Source organism: Aristolochia californica, unplaced genomic scaffold (assembly GCF_029961685.1).
Source record: "Aristolochia californica isolate CCGP_79_NKW_82.1479 unplaced genomic scaffold, dmAriCali1.0.hap1 SCAF_14, whole genome shotgun sequence".
Lineage (NCBI taxonomy): Eukaryota > Viridiplantae > Streptophyta > Magnoliopsida > Piperales > Aristolochiaceae > Aristolochia > Aristolochia californica.
Genome location: NW_027181815.1, coordinates 2,010,130 through 2,028,967, shown reverse-complemented (window position 1 = coordinate 2,028,967; position 18,838 = coordinate 2,010,130). Strand labels below are relative to the sequence as shown.

The 18,838-nt window shown below is 35.0% G+C and overlaps 1 protein-coding gene across 1 annotated transcript; it reads left to right on the top strand.

The window, feature by feature from the left end:
• Positions 1–6,060: 6,060 nt before the first annotated feature.
• LOC137949673 (eukaryotic translation initiation factor-like) lies at positions 6,061–13,143 on the top strand. The gene is made up of 9 exons (XM_068795802.1): positions 6,061–6,546; positions 8,268–8,339; positions 8,843–8,938; positions 9,166–9,411; positions 10,387–10,484; positions 10,686–10,773; positions 10,861–11,211; positions 11,431–11,673; positions 11,869–13,143. Exons 1-9 carry the CDS (start codon positions 6,361–6,363, stop codon positions 12,904–12,906), a joined length of 2,418 nt encoding a protein of 805 aa, XP_068651903.1. The 5' UTR covers positions 6,061–6,360; the 3' UTR covers positions 12,907–13,143.
• The last annotated feature ends 5,695 nt before the right edge of the window (positions 13,144–18,838 follow it).

The following is an 18,838-nucleotide window of genomic DNA, read 5'->3' as shown; positions in this document are numbered from 1 at the left end:
TCCATGTGTCCCTATGGATGGGTAGAGAGTTTGATTAAGAGTAGGTTTGGTAATGGAGGGTGGGTTGTGTCTAGTTCAAACTAGGCTTAGTCACCTACAGGAGCCTCCATGAGCCAACGAAACCCAACCCCCATCACTGACGAGGTACGATTCGTACCAGGGTCTTCAGGAAAGCTCTAGCCATGGCCGATGATTATATGTACGGAGTTTTGAGGATTTATTTGATTTGTCAAACTCAGATAGCACTTCCACTTCGCGATTTTATTTTTATATCATTGCATTTGATCTCTACAACAAACAAGTTTGATCATTTATTTATGTCTCTTGCCAATATCGTTTCCTCTGTATTTTTTGTTTCATTTCAACATATGAAGTACTTAGTTAAATGCATTAAAGTTTGTTTTTCCTCCTTACACATAGGTTCAAAATTTGATCTCACCATCTAGAAATAATCAATCAAAAGCTCAGATGGGTCATCCAGATTCGTTTGTAGAACTTGTCCAGTAGATAAGAGTTTGGCAGAGGACATTTTCGATCAATTAGAAAATGACTCACTTGACCTCCTAGACCGACAAAAGACAAGAGCAACCCTTAGGTCATCAACTCAAGCGAAAATTGGATGTGGATAATGATCTAGAGATAAATTCTGATGGTCGTTTAGTAATTCATGAGGATTTTAGACTAAGCAGCGAGAGAACACCAATTCAGGTCATGATATAGAAACTAGATACCAAACCAGTAAGTATAGTTATTGACTACAAAGTCCTTGTCGGAAGGAAAAGGCACAAAACATGAATTTTTATATTCTTTGACATTTTGATGTAAAATAATTTATTAATATATGACTTCCTTTTACATCCATGCTTGCTTATTATTTTAAATATAAGCTAATAAAATGTGTACTGATAAATTTGATTTTTAAATTCAAAAATATTTTTTAATTAATAAAACATTTATTCAATTATTAAATATTTTAAATTGATAATAAAAAATATTAAATAGGTAAGAGTAAGATTTTTAATTAATTAATATACTAATTTTATATTCTATTATTGTAAATATAAAGTAACAAAATGTGTATCGACAAATTTGATTTAAAAAGTCTAACGTAAAAATTTTTAATTATTTTTTTTTTAAATTTAAAATAAAATGTGTTAAATAAGTAAGAGCAAGATTTTTTATTAATTAGTATATTTAATTTATTTAAATTATTTTAAAAATAAGGTAATAAAAAGTCTATCGATAAATTTGAAAAAAATGTTCTGATAAATTTGATTTCTAAACTCAAAACTAAAATTTTCAAAATTTTGTAATTAAAAAATATTTTAAATAGATAATAAAAAGGTGTTAAATAGGTAAGAGTAAGATTTTTTAATAACTTATTATTTTAAATATAAGGTAATGAAAAGTGTACCAATACATTTCTTTTTTAAACTCTAAAATAAAATTTTCATATATTTTCAGTTAATAAATATTTTAAATCAATAATAAAAGGTGTTTTAATATTTTTAAATAATTAATTTATTTTTAATAATTTATCGTTTTATAAATAAGGTGATAACATGTGTACAAAAAAAATGTATTTTAAAACTCTAAAATAACTGTTTTGTATAATTTTTTTATTTTAAAAATATTTTAAATCTATAATAAATGGGTAAGAGTAAGATTTTTTTTAATTTATAAATATTTTAAATCGATAATAAATGGTAAGAGTAAATTTTTTTCTATTTATAAATATTTTAAATAGATAATATTTTTGTAAGATTTTTAATTAAGTAGTATACTTATTTTATTTTTTATTTTTTTAAATTTAAAGTAATTTAAAGTGTGACGATAAATATTATCTTTGAATTGTAATATAGAATTTCCATATATTTTTTATTAATAAGTATTAAATGGTGTTAAATAGGTAAGAGCTAATTTTTTAATTATTTATTATATTTTTATAATTATTATTTTAAATATGAGGTAATAAAAAGTGTATTCATAAATTTGATTTTTAAAATAAAAAAATTTTATTCAATTTTTTTGTCATTTACTGATGTGGCATCTTATTTGGTTGCTGACGAATGGTGACATGGGTTTCGATATGTCTCTAGGGTTTGTCAACTTGATACAGGAGATGAACTTCGATTATATTACTCAGTTAATCTCCTGAGTACCAGAATTCAACTCATCTAGATGACATAGATGATTTCAAAAATCATCTCCTCAGCATAAGCGACGGAATGTGGTTTTCACCCATATTTGCCCTTCATCCGGATGAAGCGATCACCAAGGTTCAAACCCTCTCTCGCCCCCCCTCTCTCGCTCTCTTCATTTTGTTTTTTTTGCCCTATCTCCTGCACCCCTTCACTCGTTTCCCTACGGCCCTCGAGCTCTCTGCTCCCTCTCTCTTCTCCACCGTCTCTCTCCGGTCTTAGTCTCTCTACGGCCTCCATCTCTCGTTGCGAACGTCCTTTTGGCGTCCTTCTCTCCATCTCGTACTCGCTCTCCCTCTAAACCTCCCACTTGCTTCTTCCACTCTCTTATCCCTCTCAGCCTCCCTCTCTTCTCTCTCTCTCTCTTCTCTCTTTCTTCTCCCTTTCAGCCTCTCACTCCCTGCTCCCTTTTGCCATTCTCTTTTCCCCCAAAATACCTTCCGATTTCGTTCGATTTCCCCTATTTCGGTTTTGATTTTGACAGTTGGGCTTCGATTTCTTAATTTCCACTTCGATTTGGCATTGATTTCCCCATTAGGCTTCAATGTCACCCTTCGACTTTGGTTTTCCCCAAATTTCAGAAGATATGACCAAGCCTTAATTTTTTATCTGATTAAATTAGTGTTGTATTTGATTTAATTTTAGTTTAAGTGTCTAATTTGGGGTTATTTGTGCTTAATTGTGGGATTTAGGGTTACGGTTTAGGGTCTAAATTCTTGATTAGGGTTAGGGTTTAGTATTTTTAGGGTTTGGTGCTCTGTATATAAGGGTTAAGTGTTTAGGGTCAAAGATTTAGGTTCTGGAATTAGGGTTTAAGTTTTTTTTTAGGTGTTTTTTTAAATTGTTTTTTCAGCTTAGGTTTATTGGGTGATAGGGTTTAGGGTTTGGGACTTTTAGGGTTTTTAAGGTCTAGGGGTTTTTGTTTAAGTTCTGGAATTAGGGTTTAGGGTTATGGGGTCTGGGGTACAAGGTGGGTTTAGGGTTTTTAAGGTCTAGGGGTTTTTGTTTAAGTTCTGGAATTAGGGTTTAGGGTTATGGGGTATGGGGTACAGGGGTTTAGGGTTTAGGGTTCATTAGGCTTTTTTTAAGGTTCTCGATTTGGGTTTAGAGTTTATAGTGTTTAGTCCTGTTTATGGTGTTTTTAAGATGATAATTCAGATAACGAGTTCGTTGGAGTAGGTGATGGGGTCCAATTAGATGCAACGGATGATACAAACAACGATGATAGCGATAGTCTTATGGAAGAAGATACCGAATTAACAAACTTTTGGAGGCAACGTGCATTATAATCCACAAGAGTCGCATAATTTCAAGATGACATAGTGACTTGCATGTGGAATGATAACTGATGATTGTGTCTAATTATTTTTGAACATGTGTTGTTCTTATGTACTGAACTTATAATTTGATGATTTTAATACAAATGTGACGAAATGGTTATTAGAATAATCATTCTTACATTATTAATAAAGTTGTATATTTATTTATATATTATTTTTATTAAAATTTATTACTATATTAAACTAGATATTTATGTCTGGTAAATAAAATATAGTTACAATATGCATTTGATCAATTAATTATTTTTAATTTTTTGAAAATATATTATTAATTAATACCACATAAAAAAGCCATCTTCTGTTATTAATAAAATAATTCTTTATTTACTCATTATATTTATTTTTTAATTATTGTATTATATTAGTGATTTAATAGTGGTAATTAAGATATTGTTAAATCAAGCATTTGATCAATTTTTTTGGTTTAATTAACCCATTTTTATTTAATAAAATCAAGGATTTCAAATTTAATATACAACTTAAACGGAAATTTATTATTAATTAATATTATGTTCAAATATAATGTGTTAAAGTTATGATTAGATCAATTTTTCCTCTTAAATTAGTCATTTTTAGGTTAAAGTATATCATATGTTATTAATAAATTAATAACTAAACTTATTACATTTTTTTCTTTATTTATAACATTATTTATTTATTACTTACAATTAATCATGTGCTTATTTCATTGGCTCACATAATTACTATATTAATGCACAATAAAAAGCAATCATTAAATAATTAATCATGTGCGTATTTCATTAGCTCACCTAATTACTGTATTAATGTACAATATAATGCAATCATTAGATAATATAATATTTAATTCAATTAATGAATATATTAATATATTTTAATTATACATTAAATTACTTATTCGTATAGTAACAATGCATGTTTTACCTTATTTTGGGTTTAAGGATTATGCTTTAATTAAGTGTACTATAAGGGTTTAGGGATTCTTTTGTTTTTATATTTTTCTCATATTGGGGCACTAACACTGGAAACTGTATTCTAATGCACATGAAGTCATTTATACTAACATCAAGTGCAAAGATAAAGTTCATGTAGATGAATAAAATAAATTTGAACTAGAAGACGAAGATAAACTTCAAATTTTCATTTTGTTGACTAACCCTCTGCTGACAATGAAGTGGTGACACATAATTAGTTAAAACTTACTTGTCACCTTTGACTTTACACATATACAATAGATTGTTAAAATTGGATTTTTTTCAAAATAATTTCAAAGTGAAGTTATTTTATAGAAATAAGTTTTTAAAAATAAATAATTTGAAAAAAAGTCCGTAAGAATAAGTTCAAAGTGGAGCCATTTTATAGAAATAAGTTTTTAAAAATAAATAATTTGGTAAAAAGTCCGTAAGGAATGACAGTGGAGCATCACTACCGTACGGTATCAATTGCTTTCAGAGGTACGATATACAATGGACCGGTAAAAGATGGATTTTTTTCAAAATAAGTTCCATCGTGAGTTCTATCACCGTTCTCGCCCACCGGAATTTCAACAAGGCCGACTGTTTTGTGCTTCTAGGCGTGATATAACAATTTTACAGTGGGCGGGGCCGTCCAAACGAAGTGACGGGTAGATGATGCATGAGATGAATTTCTCCTTCGTCTTGTCGTTTACTTTTTACTTCCAGCAAAAATCATAAATCGGTGGAAACTGGAAACGTTGAGCCCAGCCGCATCAACGCACGAATCGTTTTGTTTAAATCCAGAAAAGCACCTAATGAGATCCGTCCGTTCTTTCCCGCCGAAATTCACTTTTTGTTCTGTGGATTTGGAAACCCTAAAAAGGGGTGAGGACTGAAAAAGACTCCGGAAATAGAAGCGGCTCCACCGTGCCTGCCTGCCTGCCTGCCGACCAACCAATCAGGGACGATAGGAGCCCCTGACGGCCCACTAGTATCCACGTGTCACGTCTAGCAATCTTTCCTCGCTCTTCTTTTCGGCAGGGAAGTATCTATCAACTCTAAAACTCTTTCTTTTTTTCTAAATAAATTCCGAGAAAATTCGACTACGCCGACGCTGCGGATTGCGTTTGGAGGTGGGTGGTCGTATCATCCACCGAGCTCGAAAGCCTCCATTATTGCGTTCCGAGACGACAATTGCAGAGGAGAGTAGGAAAGTACGATCGTACCCCCCTGCACACTGCACGAGAAGATCTTCTTACTTGGATCCATTTATTATTTATGAATAAGAAAATATTAGAATCAAGATAGAAGAGAGAGAAAATAACATATAATTAAAATGGACAAATTATATTATTAGTTATTTTTGGTAATTAAAAATATATTGTAAATGATATAAAAGAAGTCTATAAAGTAGGTATTAGGGTTAAAGTACAAGGACAATTTCGTGAAATAAAAGAAAAACTCTTTTAAAACAGAAGCATACTAAAGTAGCGAAAATAAAGAGTTTTATACGATATAATATTTGGACCTGAAAATAAAATTAGATTCAGGCAAGAGAGAACCAACGAAGGGCACTATCAAGACGAACATAAAAGGGACTCTTCCCCGGCCTTAATCTCTCCCTTCTTTCCCTTTTCCCCCTTTTGCAGCGGCCAGAGAGGGGTGAGAGAGAGTCTTTCACATTAGGCTCCTCCTCTCCGTTGTCGTCTTCATCATCCTCTATACCTATATAAATTCTTCATCTCTCTCTACTCCGTGTCTGTCTTTCTTATCGAATCTATCTCTTTACCTTCCCATCCTTTTCTTCTTTGACGGTGCGGTTGTAATCGCCGATTTCTTTAGTCGGACGGCTGAGACATCACAGATTGCGAGCTGGAGAAAGGTATGCAGGCAGATCAGACGGTTCTGAGCTTACGTCCTGGTGGTGGAGGCAACCGAGGCATCCGATTCCTTGGCCCTCGCCTTGACTCAGCTTTTGGAAGTTCAGGCATCGGTGGTGGGTCGTCCTTAGTCTCATCCGATCTCCCTGTTCTGCGACCTCATGGCGGGCCTCACTCTAGTACTTTCAAGGTCAGGATGTAAACCCTAAGTTATCGAGTAATCGAAGATGGATCTAGGATTTTTTTTTTTTTTTTTTTTTTTTGTGTTTTCTTGTCCCTTTTGTCCTTGTTTTGTTTGTTTTGGGTGATTCTACAATTCTTTTGCTCCAGTGTGATGTCTGATTAGGGTTTATTACATCTGCTTAAATAAGTTTTTTTCTTTTGCTGATTTGGTGTGGGTGTCTTGAGCTAGGGCATGGATGAGATTGATTAAAGCGTAAAGAATACTTCTTGGCCCGTTTAATTAATTTTGGAGTTGAGTTCTGTGGCTTGCTGACCGGATTTTTTATACTTTTTATAAAGTTCCGTTTGGTCTGGATTTTACTTTCTGGAATCTTATCTACTTTGGTTAAGTCACATCTTTTCGTTATACAATCAAATCGTCTTGTTTGTGTGACGTTCAAATCCTCTTCTTTCTACTTCTCCTGTTGTTGGATTCTTGGATTTAATTAATTTTGGTTTGATAATTATCTTACATGATTCTGGTGCTACATTTATGGAAGTCGAGCCCCCCATGTCTGTTGGGATCTAGGGTACTAGTTCAATAAATTTTTATAAATCAATGTGGAGAGGCTGGGCCTTTGTGCTGGATTCTGAGTCTGATAGAATCCTTGTGGATGAAATATGGATTTCCTGGGAAATTTGGTGCACACGTTTTCATTACATTTTGTTTACCAGAGGTGGGCAGACGTGCATGTTTCTATTTTACTAGGATCCAAAACTAACTGGTCTGATAGGGAATCTTTATTGTCCGCTAGTTATGTTTCAGCATAGTTGATGTGGATGTTTTGAATTTTGAATAATCAGAAAAATTTGGATGCATGGAACTGAGTATGGTTCTTTTTCATCTGGCCTCTAACAGAGCATGGGTATGGTCTTGGAATTGCAACTTTCCCTATTGAGATGTACCTTTTAGGTGGTAACCTTAGTATTGCTTGTGACCAAAGAAATCCTGAGTGAACGTTTTCCAACTTCTTGGTGATTTAAGATTCTGATGTATATTTAACGCTCTGGCTTCTTATGGTCATGATGTGGCTTGGTAGTTTGAAAATAATTTTTTGAACAGATATATTACTTGAGGCAAATTTATGTTGGAAGGTAAAGAAGTGCTGTCTTGGAGTAGCTTCGTCTTTTTGCATATGATGTTTTTATTTGTGAAGATTTATAGAATAATCATGTGAAGAAGAAATTACCTGGTGAATCCGTACTCTTTTAGTATCTATTTAGGAGATCTGTTGGAACTTTATTTACCCTGTCTTTACTTGTTTGTGTATGCAACTTTCTAAAATCATCATTTTGGGAGATATTATGTTGTGGAAGGTAAGATTTTTTCAGTAGCATTGATCTGTCACAATCCTCTTCCCTGGTTTTAAAGCTATTCTGCCAAGAACCAGTTTTCATATTTTATTTAAAGTTTTGACAAATTGATTTGATCTTCAAAGTTTGTGGGCTATGTATGTTAGCAACCTCTGAAGCGCTTTTACTGAGAATCAAAGACAAATCAAATGCATGTAAATTAATTTTCAAAGCAGTTTCTAATTATTATGCATTAATCATATGCATTTAAAATGCTGATATGGCGGTATGTTATTTGGTAGCTGAACACGCACATCATCTGGGATTAGAGGTGGTTGGCTGTGTAACTACTCTGTCTGTACTTCTTCTCTGATCTCTTTATTTTTGCTGTTACAGTCTGGAGACTCGCGTTTTGAAGGTAGTGATCATTTAAGGTACACAAAGGATCAGCTTTTGCAGCTGCGTGAGGTAATTTTTTTATCCATTGTGATGGATTTTATTTCTACCGTTTCTACTTTGTGATTCTATATATTAATTGTTTCCTGTTTTGGGATGACTGTGCTACTTATTGTAGCTTCAAGAACTTGATAATATTTTTCCTACTGTAATTTCCAAGGATCTATACCATAATTCTAGGTGACTGGGATATATAATGTAGAAAAAATGTGGCAGAATCATCCAGAAATTTTTTTTATGGAAAAATGGCAGGAGTTTGAATTGTATTGTATTTCTGGTCGTTGAAAGCTTTTTTTTTTTGTCATATTTTTGTTTGTTTTCTTGCATTCTTTTCACTTCTTTTTGCCTCTAATGGTCTCAATTTTATTCTCGTGAAAATGTTTAAGAAAAATTATGGTGTAAGAATATTATCTATTTCTCTTTTTTGCAGTGTATGATTAACTATATATAAATGTACATAGTGCATCTTGTGGTTCCATGTTTACCTAATTTTCTCTTATCATGATCTTTTGTAGGTTGTTGATGTACCCGAAGATATTCTGAAAATCAAAAAGGAAGTTGAGGCTGAGTTTTTTGGTGATGATCAGACCTGGGGTCGTAGTGATTCAAATGTAAGTTCCCTGTTTATCTAATTGAGAGTTTGCAAGCTTCCTGTTTAAAATGCATGGATTAGCATCCATTTTAATTTCAATTCCAGTTCTTCAGGGATTTTTGGGAATCTTAATTTCATTTCTATATTATGTGTGTTTTGCTTAAGAGTTCTCTGATTTATGTGTTAAGAACCTTCTGTGCTTCTATCTGGATGTGGTGTATTTGACTCTTTCTCCTCTGAATCCAGCTGCAAGTTCAATCCCAGGGTCGTTATGCAGAACCAGAAAACCGGGATTGGCGTGGTCGGTCTGGACAATCTGCTGCTTCTGCTGATGAGAGGTCTTGGGAGACACTTCGTGACAGTAGAGAACATTCTGGTCGATCTGAACCATTTGGGCCAAATTCAAGGCAACAAGAAACTAATCTGTACAATCGGCAGGAGCAATTGAGCGCCCAGTTCTCTTCCAGAGCCCAGATTGCTTCTTCTCAAGGGGTAATGAGTGTAGAACAGGAAATCCATTACTTTCGTTTTGTTTTGTTTTATTTTTCCTTTTCTTTGTTGCTCAGCAAGTCCTTAATTGAATGACATTTTTCTATGCCTACCTTTTATTGGTTTTACTTTTTTTTGAAATGTTTTGCCTCTTATACTTTGTTTATTGGCTTGTTTTCTCCCTTAGGATCTAGAAGTGTTGCACTTTGTTATGAGTTTTTGTGTTAGTTTGTAATTATCTCTTTTTTTTTTTTAAATTTTGTAACTACACTTACATATAGGTGATAATGATATGCATGACTTATTTGTCATGTAAGTGGGAACCTGATATCTCCTGAGATATTTGCTTTGTTGGTTACTATAATTTACTGTAGGAGTGGTTTTGACACGTTAGAGTAACTACACTCTTACATATAGTTGATAATGATATGCAGGATTTATTTGTCATGTAAGTGGGAACCTGATATCTCCTGAGATATTTGCTTTGTTGGTTACTATAATTTACTGTAGGAGTGGTTTTGACACGTTAGAGAGTATGTACTACACCTTGTGATTCAAATGATTATTGGGTATATTGTCTGTTATAGACCAATAGAACTATTCTTATAGGTGAATACAGCTAATGCATGTGAATTTTAATGCATCTGATACTGATGCAAACCTTGATTATGCTGACCATAAAATTTATGGTGTTCAATGATCGTATAACTATAGCTTTATGTTTCAGAATGGAGAAAACAATATTTTTGGTCTTGTTTTAAGGCATCAGTTGAGAATTCCAAGAGACTCATTGATCTCTCCATTTCTTTCTTTCTCTCTCTTTTTCCATCTGTAAATTATATATTGCATGTATATGATCCCATTCCTTAAAATATGGTTCTCTATTTGATGCATCTAACATAAAATATTGATAATAATCTTTTTGGGTTTACCTAGTTTCAGTCTTGCACTTACCAGTTTTATTATTTCTTGATCCAGGGAGGACCTCCACCTGCTCTTGTCAAGGCTGATGTGCCATGGTCTGTACAAAGAGGCAATCTTTCTGAGAAAGAACGTGTTCTGAAAACAGTGAAAGGGTAGAGTCATAAACTTTGATTTCTCCAAAAAAAAAAAGCTTAGGTTTCTGTAAGTATGTGGGAAAATATTATTGTTCTGTGTTTCCTGGAATGTTGGATAGAATGCTTCCTTAACTACACCGTGCTCAATCTGCTAGCCTTTTGTTGATCCAAGAGTGTATTTTCTTTAGTGACGTATTTTCTTGTTGATTCCTTTTGCAGTATACTGAACAAGCTGACACCAGATAAATTTGATGTTCTGAAGGGGCAACTGATTGATGCTGGAATCACAACACCTGATATTCTGAAGGTAGCTTTTGTGTGAGACAAACAAAGTGCATTTGATGGTTCTCTTATTTCCTTTCTTAATCTAATCATGTGATTCACTTCAATGCAGGGTGTTATCAATTTGATATTTGATAAAGCAGTTCTAGAACCCACATTTTGTCCTATGTATGCCCTCCTTTGTTCTGATTTGAACGAGAAACTCCCCCCATTTCCTTCTGAAGAAGCAGGTGGAAAAGAAATTACATTCAAGCGAATCCTCTTAAATAACTGCCAGGAGGCCTTTGAAGGTGCAGACAACCTAAGGGCTGAAATCAGACAAATGACGGCTCCGGAGCAGGTGATAGAACGGCGAGATAAAGAAAGAGTAGTGAAGTTCCGGACCCTGGGAAATATTAAACTTATTGGGGAGCTGTTAAAACAGAAAATGGTTCCAGAGAAAATTGTACATCACATTGTTAAGGTATATTACATATCTATGTTTTCAAGTTGCTAAAGTTGAATGTAAAATGAGGGTGCATATAATCAATGCCTACTAAATCTATTTTACTGCTTTCGGTGTAGTTTAAGGGATTGATTTTGTGCTTATACACGTTTGCCATTTGCAATCTTTTATTTTTGCGCAAAAAAATGGTTTCTATATATTTTGATATCGCCAGATTGTTTGCTGTTGTAAAAACAGGAACTGTTGGGACATGATCCTAAGATCTGTCCAGATGAGGAAAATGTGGAGGCGATTTGTCAATTTTTCAATACTATTGGGAAGCAACTGGATGAGAGCCCTAAATCGAAGCGTGTGAACGATGTCTATTTCAATCGTCTGAAGGATCTGACAACAAACCGTCAGTTGGCACCGAGATTAAAATTTATGGTCCGAAATGTTTTGGATCTGCGTGCTAACAATTGGGTCCCACGTCGTGAAGAGGTAAAGTTATATCTGATTGTTTAAATGGCCTATTTTAAAGGATATAGCTTGTTAACTTTGATTTGCTTGCCTGCCTTCCCTTTTTCAAATGAAGGATGTATGATTAAAAATCTAATATTTGTCTATAAAAGTTTAACCTTAGTTGAAAAATATGTATCTTTGGTTTGTCACTTATGTCATGTTTAAACAATGCAGATAAAAGCAAAGACTATCAATGAAATTCATTCTGAGGCTGAAAAGAATCTTGGTCTGCGGCCTGGAGCAGCTGCAAGTATTAGAAATGGACGTGGAGCCACTGCTGCTGCTTTAGGAGGAATTGGTCCCGGGGGCTTTCCCATGAATCGCCCAGGTCCTGGTGGTATGATGCCTGGAATGCCTGGGTCTAGAAAGATGCCTGGCATGCCGGGAATAGATAGTGACAACTGGGAGGTCCCTCCGAGCAGGTCCATGCCCAAAAGTGAGGGGCAAATGCCTCGTTTCCAGGCTCCATTGGTTAGCAAGCCTGGTCCTTTTAACTCGAAGCTGTTACCTCAGGGCAGCGGCGGTCTGATAACTGGTAAAACGAGTGCATTGCTACAAGGCAGTGGCCCACCACCGCCCCGTTCTAATTTGGTTCCGGGGGTTGATAGTGTCCCTCAGAATGCAGCCCCTGTGAAATCTTATGGTCCCCCTACAGCTGTTGTGTCAACTTCTCCAGCTCCAAGAACAAATACTGCAGAGTTATGGAGGAAAACAATATCCCTTCTTGAGGAGTACTTCAGTGTTCGTATTCTCAATGAAGCCTTGCAATGCGTGGAGGAGCTCAAATCCCCAGAATATTATCCAGAGTTTGTGAAAGAAGCAGTTGGTCTTGCACTTGAGAAGAGCCCTCCTCATGTAGAACCACTAGTGAAGCTCCTGGAGTTCTTGTTTGTCAAAAAAGTTGTCTCTGCCCGTGATATTGAAACTGGATGCCTTCTTTATGCATCAACCCTGGATGATGTTGGTATTGATATTCCTAAAGCACCCAGCAACTTTGGTGAAGTGATCGGTGGTTTGGTTCTGGCTGGGGGACTGAATTTCAAGGCAGTGAAGGAGGTTCTAAAGAAAGTGGATGATCCCAAATTCCAGGGGGCCATTTTTAATGCCGCCATGGGAAGTGTGAATTCGAGTCCTTCAGGTCCAGAAATAATGGCATCACAGAGGAACGAAGTGGAGGCGTGTGAGGACCTGCTATCTGGAAAGTCAACGTGAATTTTTAGCCCATGTAAGCTGGGTTTGGCCAGTCAGTTGGTCCCTTCATGTTCTTATAACTAGGGGTACAATTATTAGTTTTTTTTTTTTTTTTTTTTTAAATTTGTTATGTTTCCTCTATGGTTCCCTCTTTTTCCCCCTTTCTTGAGGTGAGCAACGTTATGTTACAATTTGTTTCAAGTGGAACTGCAAACACTGGTAAAATTTAATGAGTGTATATTTCGAGGGGTTATGCAATGTTCTTGTCGATTGGAGAGAAGGATACAAGGAAAGAAATTGAAACAATTTCACTAGTTTCTGTTGTGCTACATGATCCCTGGGATGATAATTTGTCTTCTGTCCAGTGCATCTGCAAGAAGATTGAAATTAATTTCGCAAGTCTCTATTGATCTGCATGATTCCTAGGATGTTGGTTTGTCAATTGTCACGTGTATCTTTAGTCTTCTGCTTAGTTGTTTTTTGAGTTGTCTGGTGGTCTGACAGTGAAATGCCTTATGAGATCTGCCCAACTCCTTTTCTTATAATTGTATAGGGAAATTTCTTCTTAAAGACAGATGAGAAGAGAAGGTTTGGCTGAGCTTGTTAGCGGGGAAGCGGGATACTCAGAGAAGAGGAGGAACTCCCAGTGTAAATTATAAACACTATTCTAGCTTCTCTCATTGTCCACGTTTTTGGACATTCTAACATGTAGTTTGGAATTTGGATGCAATTCCTCTTTTCTTCGGGTAGATCATTTGGACTAAATTTCCGTTATGGCTAAAACTTTTCTCGTAAACGTTTAATCTCTCTCGTATCATTGCTTTGCTGCCTTATGCGGGCCAGTTCTTCAAAACCTTTTGCCTATTAAAGTATTTTATTAAATTAGAATAATATTTCCAGTCAATTTGTCAACGGAATGCAGCGATGAGTGGCACTGGTTATGTGCCATTGAATTCGCCTCTTTTGTTGTTTTCTAATTTTGATAATTTCTTGTAATTTAGAACTACTATATTTGTCTCCAGTTTATACTAGACTGATAATCTTGAGTTTCCAGCTTTTCTGTTTTGTACCCATGGTTTTCTTTGCTCGTTATGTTATGTCAAAAGAATAAAAAGTTGTACAGATGAAAGAAAGCACGATATTTTGGAAACCTGTGAAACTATGTAAGAAAATTTACTTTCAGACAAATACTGTTAATAGTATAATTAAATGTTAACTTGGTGACTTGTAGGAACGATACATTGCCTTGTCATGTTGTCATGCAAAAAATGATCCTCAGAGATACTTAAGATGATAGAATTTGAATGTGGTTTACCTTATTCTAGAGGTTAAAATCATCCAAATTTCTCATTTTCTGAGTCCTCAAAATGTGTAGAGCAGTTAATGCTTCACTTAATTTTGGGCTGAAACAGGTCTGACATTGTTTAACATATAATTATTCATTATACTTTCAGAGTTAAATGGTGAAAATGAGAGAGAGAGAGAGCAATTTTCTCTGAAGTCAAGTCTTGCCTTCTTATGGACAAATATTTTTTTTCTTTTTTCATTCACATTCCAGTAGTAAATGTCATTTCCATTAGTTAAGTGGTTGATTGTGCTTTTCATAGGTGGAAAAAGATCCCTTGGTTCATGACAGATATATCTATATCCATTTCCTCTTCACTCATTTATTGTTCTTCATATTAACTGATTTTATTGTTTCCTGTGATGGTAATAACTCTTACAACATAAACATTGAGAATGTCTTTGATTTTCATTTGAGTTGGAAAATTTGATGCAATGGTTTTTATTACAATATCTCTCTACCTTACAAAATCTCGAGTTATTTAAACCAATTTCATCTTCAAATGCTGATTAGTAAGTCTTTTGAGCATTCAATATTACAATTTTTTTTTTCTAAAATATGTTTCTTTAGTTTGCTTAAATTGGCCAACTTTTACATTTTGAAGTATCTTTTCTCCTACCTGTATTTCAGTACCAGATAGTTCAGGGTCAGATACTCAATTCTATATCCAACATCTCATTCGCAGGCTTTCAAGTGAATCTCATATGTTGGTCAACCAACTCTGCTGTTAGCGTCTTATAGAATTGTTATATCTGCAGACAGCTTGCTTTTACGAACTCTTACACGGATGGGTGTTGTTGCAGAAGGAAAAAAAGAAGAATTATCGTAGCTTGTACCTTGAACAAGTTGGGGAAGGGGAGAAAGCCAGCAGATGCATCCAAGACAGTAAGACACAACTACAAAGACAAATAAGAGCAATATTAGAAATGGAGATAAAACAGAAACAGACGAGCTGAAAGAGAAAGGATTCAACTGAAAGAACAAAATAAATCTGCTACCTCAGCGCCTCATACTCACTGCAACGATTCAACAATGCCTTCTCTGTTGGGACATAAAAAGTTGAGATCTGCGATGAGTTGACAAAAAGCTGAAGGTAAACACTATCGAAGCCTGAAGGTGTTGTCTTCAAAAGAGGTATGCTATTGTTTTTTCTTTGGTTTTTTTTTCACATTTTCTGTGACCCTTCAGTTTAGGAGAGTTCTGTTGTAAATTGTATATAAATACCACTCTTAAAATCAATACAAAAACGTTGTTCAGTTCAGTCTCTTATATTTTCCAACATTATTACATCTGTTAGATTGCAAGGGTGAGGAATCTCGTTACCAACGGGCTACAGAAACTATCACGGAAGTGCTACTGCAACAGGGAGATGGTATTGGTCAAATCCCCGCGCCGCAGAAATTTTCTGATAAAGAGATGCACGCATAGGATCATCCATTCTGCGCACAACAATTAATTAGTATTTTCCAACAGCTGGGAGGCCTTCAAATTTCTTAAAAGTTTCAAAAGCTAGCAGAGAAAGTAATTGCACGAATGAACTAAAGAAATGGGCTGAAAATATGGTCTGTATGCGATACTTGAAAAGCGAAACCAGTTTGAAAAGCACAGCGTCTCCAGTTGGGAATTGCCTTTATGCAAATATAAGAATATTCTGCTTTGGCTCAACAAGAACACGAGTTCAGGTGTCAATCGGCCAGCCCACCTTCAAAGCCCCCCTTCTTCTTCTTTTGCTAAATTCTGGATAAAAGGGCTGGTCAGCCTCCGCTTTCACTTTATCTTTCTCTTTCAAAAACCATGATGATCTTTTTCTTTCTTTGCCGACTCTCAAAAATCGAGCATATTTCACTCTGTCAAAATATACCTTTCCCTCTGTAGTTCAGCTTCGTCTCTCTTTTGGAAAGAACCACTGTGATGCTCTCTGTGAGCCAGTTAACAATCGGATTCCAGGTTGGCTGGCATATTTTTAGCTGAAGTTGCAGTAACTGAACTGCAAAACCAGTCAGACGAATTCTGTGGCAAAGCATCTTCATCAGATATTAGGGCTTGCGCGTAATAGGGACCCATTTCATGTCATATTCGCGGTCCCTCTTACAGGAAGCAATGAATATGTTCTGGATATGGAGAAGCAGTAATGGCAATTGCATTTGGTCTTCACTTTGTGTAAATATTAAAATTTTTGAGGCTCCCCTCCACTAGCGTCAGTTCCTTTTTTCCTGGCTATAAATGTAACGTGAGGTCTCAGATCTTTTCTCAGCTTAATTTGTTCTCAGTCACCTCATCTCCCTCTCCTTGGTATTCCTTCGTCCCAAACCCTAACCCACCACTCAAATGGAGAAGATTCCGCTGATATTGTTTCTCCTGATTTCAAGCCTTCAGCTGCTTCAGGTTTCGGCCTACGTGGGTATACTTGCACCAAAACGAGAAGCGGCCTGTGACGTCCGACTGATCGATCAACCAAGCAAACCCCTTCAAGGTGAGATCTTTGTTTCCTAGTAATCACCCACCTTTACATAACCATTTTACGTCGTTTTTCTTTGGTGATTTTATTAGGAGCTGAAACGGCGGGATGATACGACTTTTTAATGAGAGATTTGCAGGTTTACGTGAAAGACAACTGAGAGAGTTAGAGAATGTGAGAGCTGCAAGACATGATGGTGCAAGAGGAGGATCACGAGGGGGTGGACCGGGTCTCGTCCGGCCGAAAAGCAAAGGCAATGGTGCGTCTCTCAGACTTCCGTTATCGCCCTCCGTCATCATCCTTGTGCAAGTTACCGTCGGATTGCTGCTACAAGTTTTCTTTTAAGTTGCTGGAGCTGATGATATACGGTTAAAATGGAGGTTCTGTTGCTTGTAGTAGGCTTATTTTTCTTTCTGGTTAAGGATAACCAGACATATTAATACTGGAATACTGGTCTTTTCTATCTAGCTTGGCTTTTGTTCTTCTTGGATTGCTGCCTGATCTTTGTGAACTCAGTTATTACGTTTAGAGGATATAATCAAGCCAGTACGTGGGTAGAGAGGAATCACAGTTGCAATGACACAGTGTGGTTGAACACAGATTGTGGGAAATTTGACATGCTCAGGGTCATAAATTGCAAATTCCACTCATACTTGCTACCTCCTTTCTCTCTCTTTTCCTCTCTTCTCATAAGATCAAGTATGGTTCATCAATTCTAGGGTATCATTTCCTTCAGAAAATGTTGGAAGGCAATTTACTTCTTTTCATTTCATTTTTGTCCCTTTTCTTTTAGAAGGAGATTAAGAAATATAGAAGGGAAAAAAAGAGTAAACAAAAATTCATGATAAAAAAGATGAGCAATTAATAAATCAGTTGAAGACTTAAAATTTTAAACAACAAATTCAAGCTTGAATTTGATTATTAATTTGATTATTAGTGTTATTAAAGAATGAACGTCAAGAGCATTGATCAAGAGAGACTTTTGATAAAAAAATAGAGATTTGACCTACATATTTTGATAAAAAGAGTACTCTGCAAGGATTATGATTTAAAAAAATGAAAAACTAATGAGAAAATGAAAAGTTAATTGAATTAGCCCTAGGTAGTATTTTTTTCGATGGGAAGGAAGAAAAGTTTAGAGCAAAAAAGACCTAATTGCTTCAAAAGAATTTGAACAAACAAAAAGAATAGTGCTAGTAATGCTTTATCAACTAACCTAGTTGTAGTAATCAACACCGACTTCCTTTTTTTGAGTTCCATTGTCGCCAATGTTGCAATCTCTTAACAATCACGATTTGTATTACTCGCCAGTTGTATAAGATTCGCTAAGAATAAATAAAAAGATTGACTTAAACCTTTATTCCGATTACGAATAATTCTTTATAATAATCTGTGGCCAAATATGTTTCACAAAGATAGATGCTTAGGCAACATTGGACGATAGTACATATGCTCATGTCAACATTATTGTGACCTAACTTCTTTCATTATCATTGCAAGATAGAATCCTTTTTGAGTTGAAAGCAAATACAAATTCACAATAGAATTTTTCCTTTAAAATTGTGCATTTCAAGGTAAAGTTACACGACATATATCATTTTTATAGCACAATATCTCCTTTTTTGGGTCCCATTGTCACGAATGTTGCAACCTCTTTAGAGTCACAATTTGTCTAACTCATAAGTTGTATAAGATTCACTAAGAATAAATAAAATGATTGAGTTAAACCTTTGTTTCGATTATAAATAATTCTTTACAAAAATTTGTGGCCAAATGTTTTTCACAAGGACAGATGCTGAGGCAACATGGGCCTTTAGTACATATGCTCAAGTCGACTATTGTGACCAAACTTCTTTCATTATCGCTACATGATATATTTATTTTTGAGTTGATACCAAATACAACTTTACTCTAGAATTTCCCTTCAAAACTGTGCATTTCAAGCTAAAATCACATGATAGATATCACATCTTATGATTGCATACTTTTTTTTTATTTTGATAATTCAATCTTCGAATCAATTATTCTGGTTTACAAAGGATAAACTAAAAATGGGTTGATTAAGGGAGATATTTTTCTTATATATGAGTCACAATTTTAAAGAAATACTATTTATTGATTATGATAAAAAATAAAATTTGAATATGATA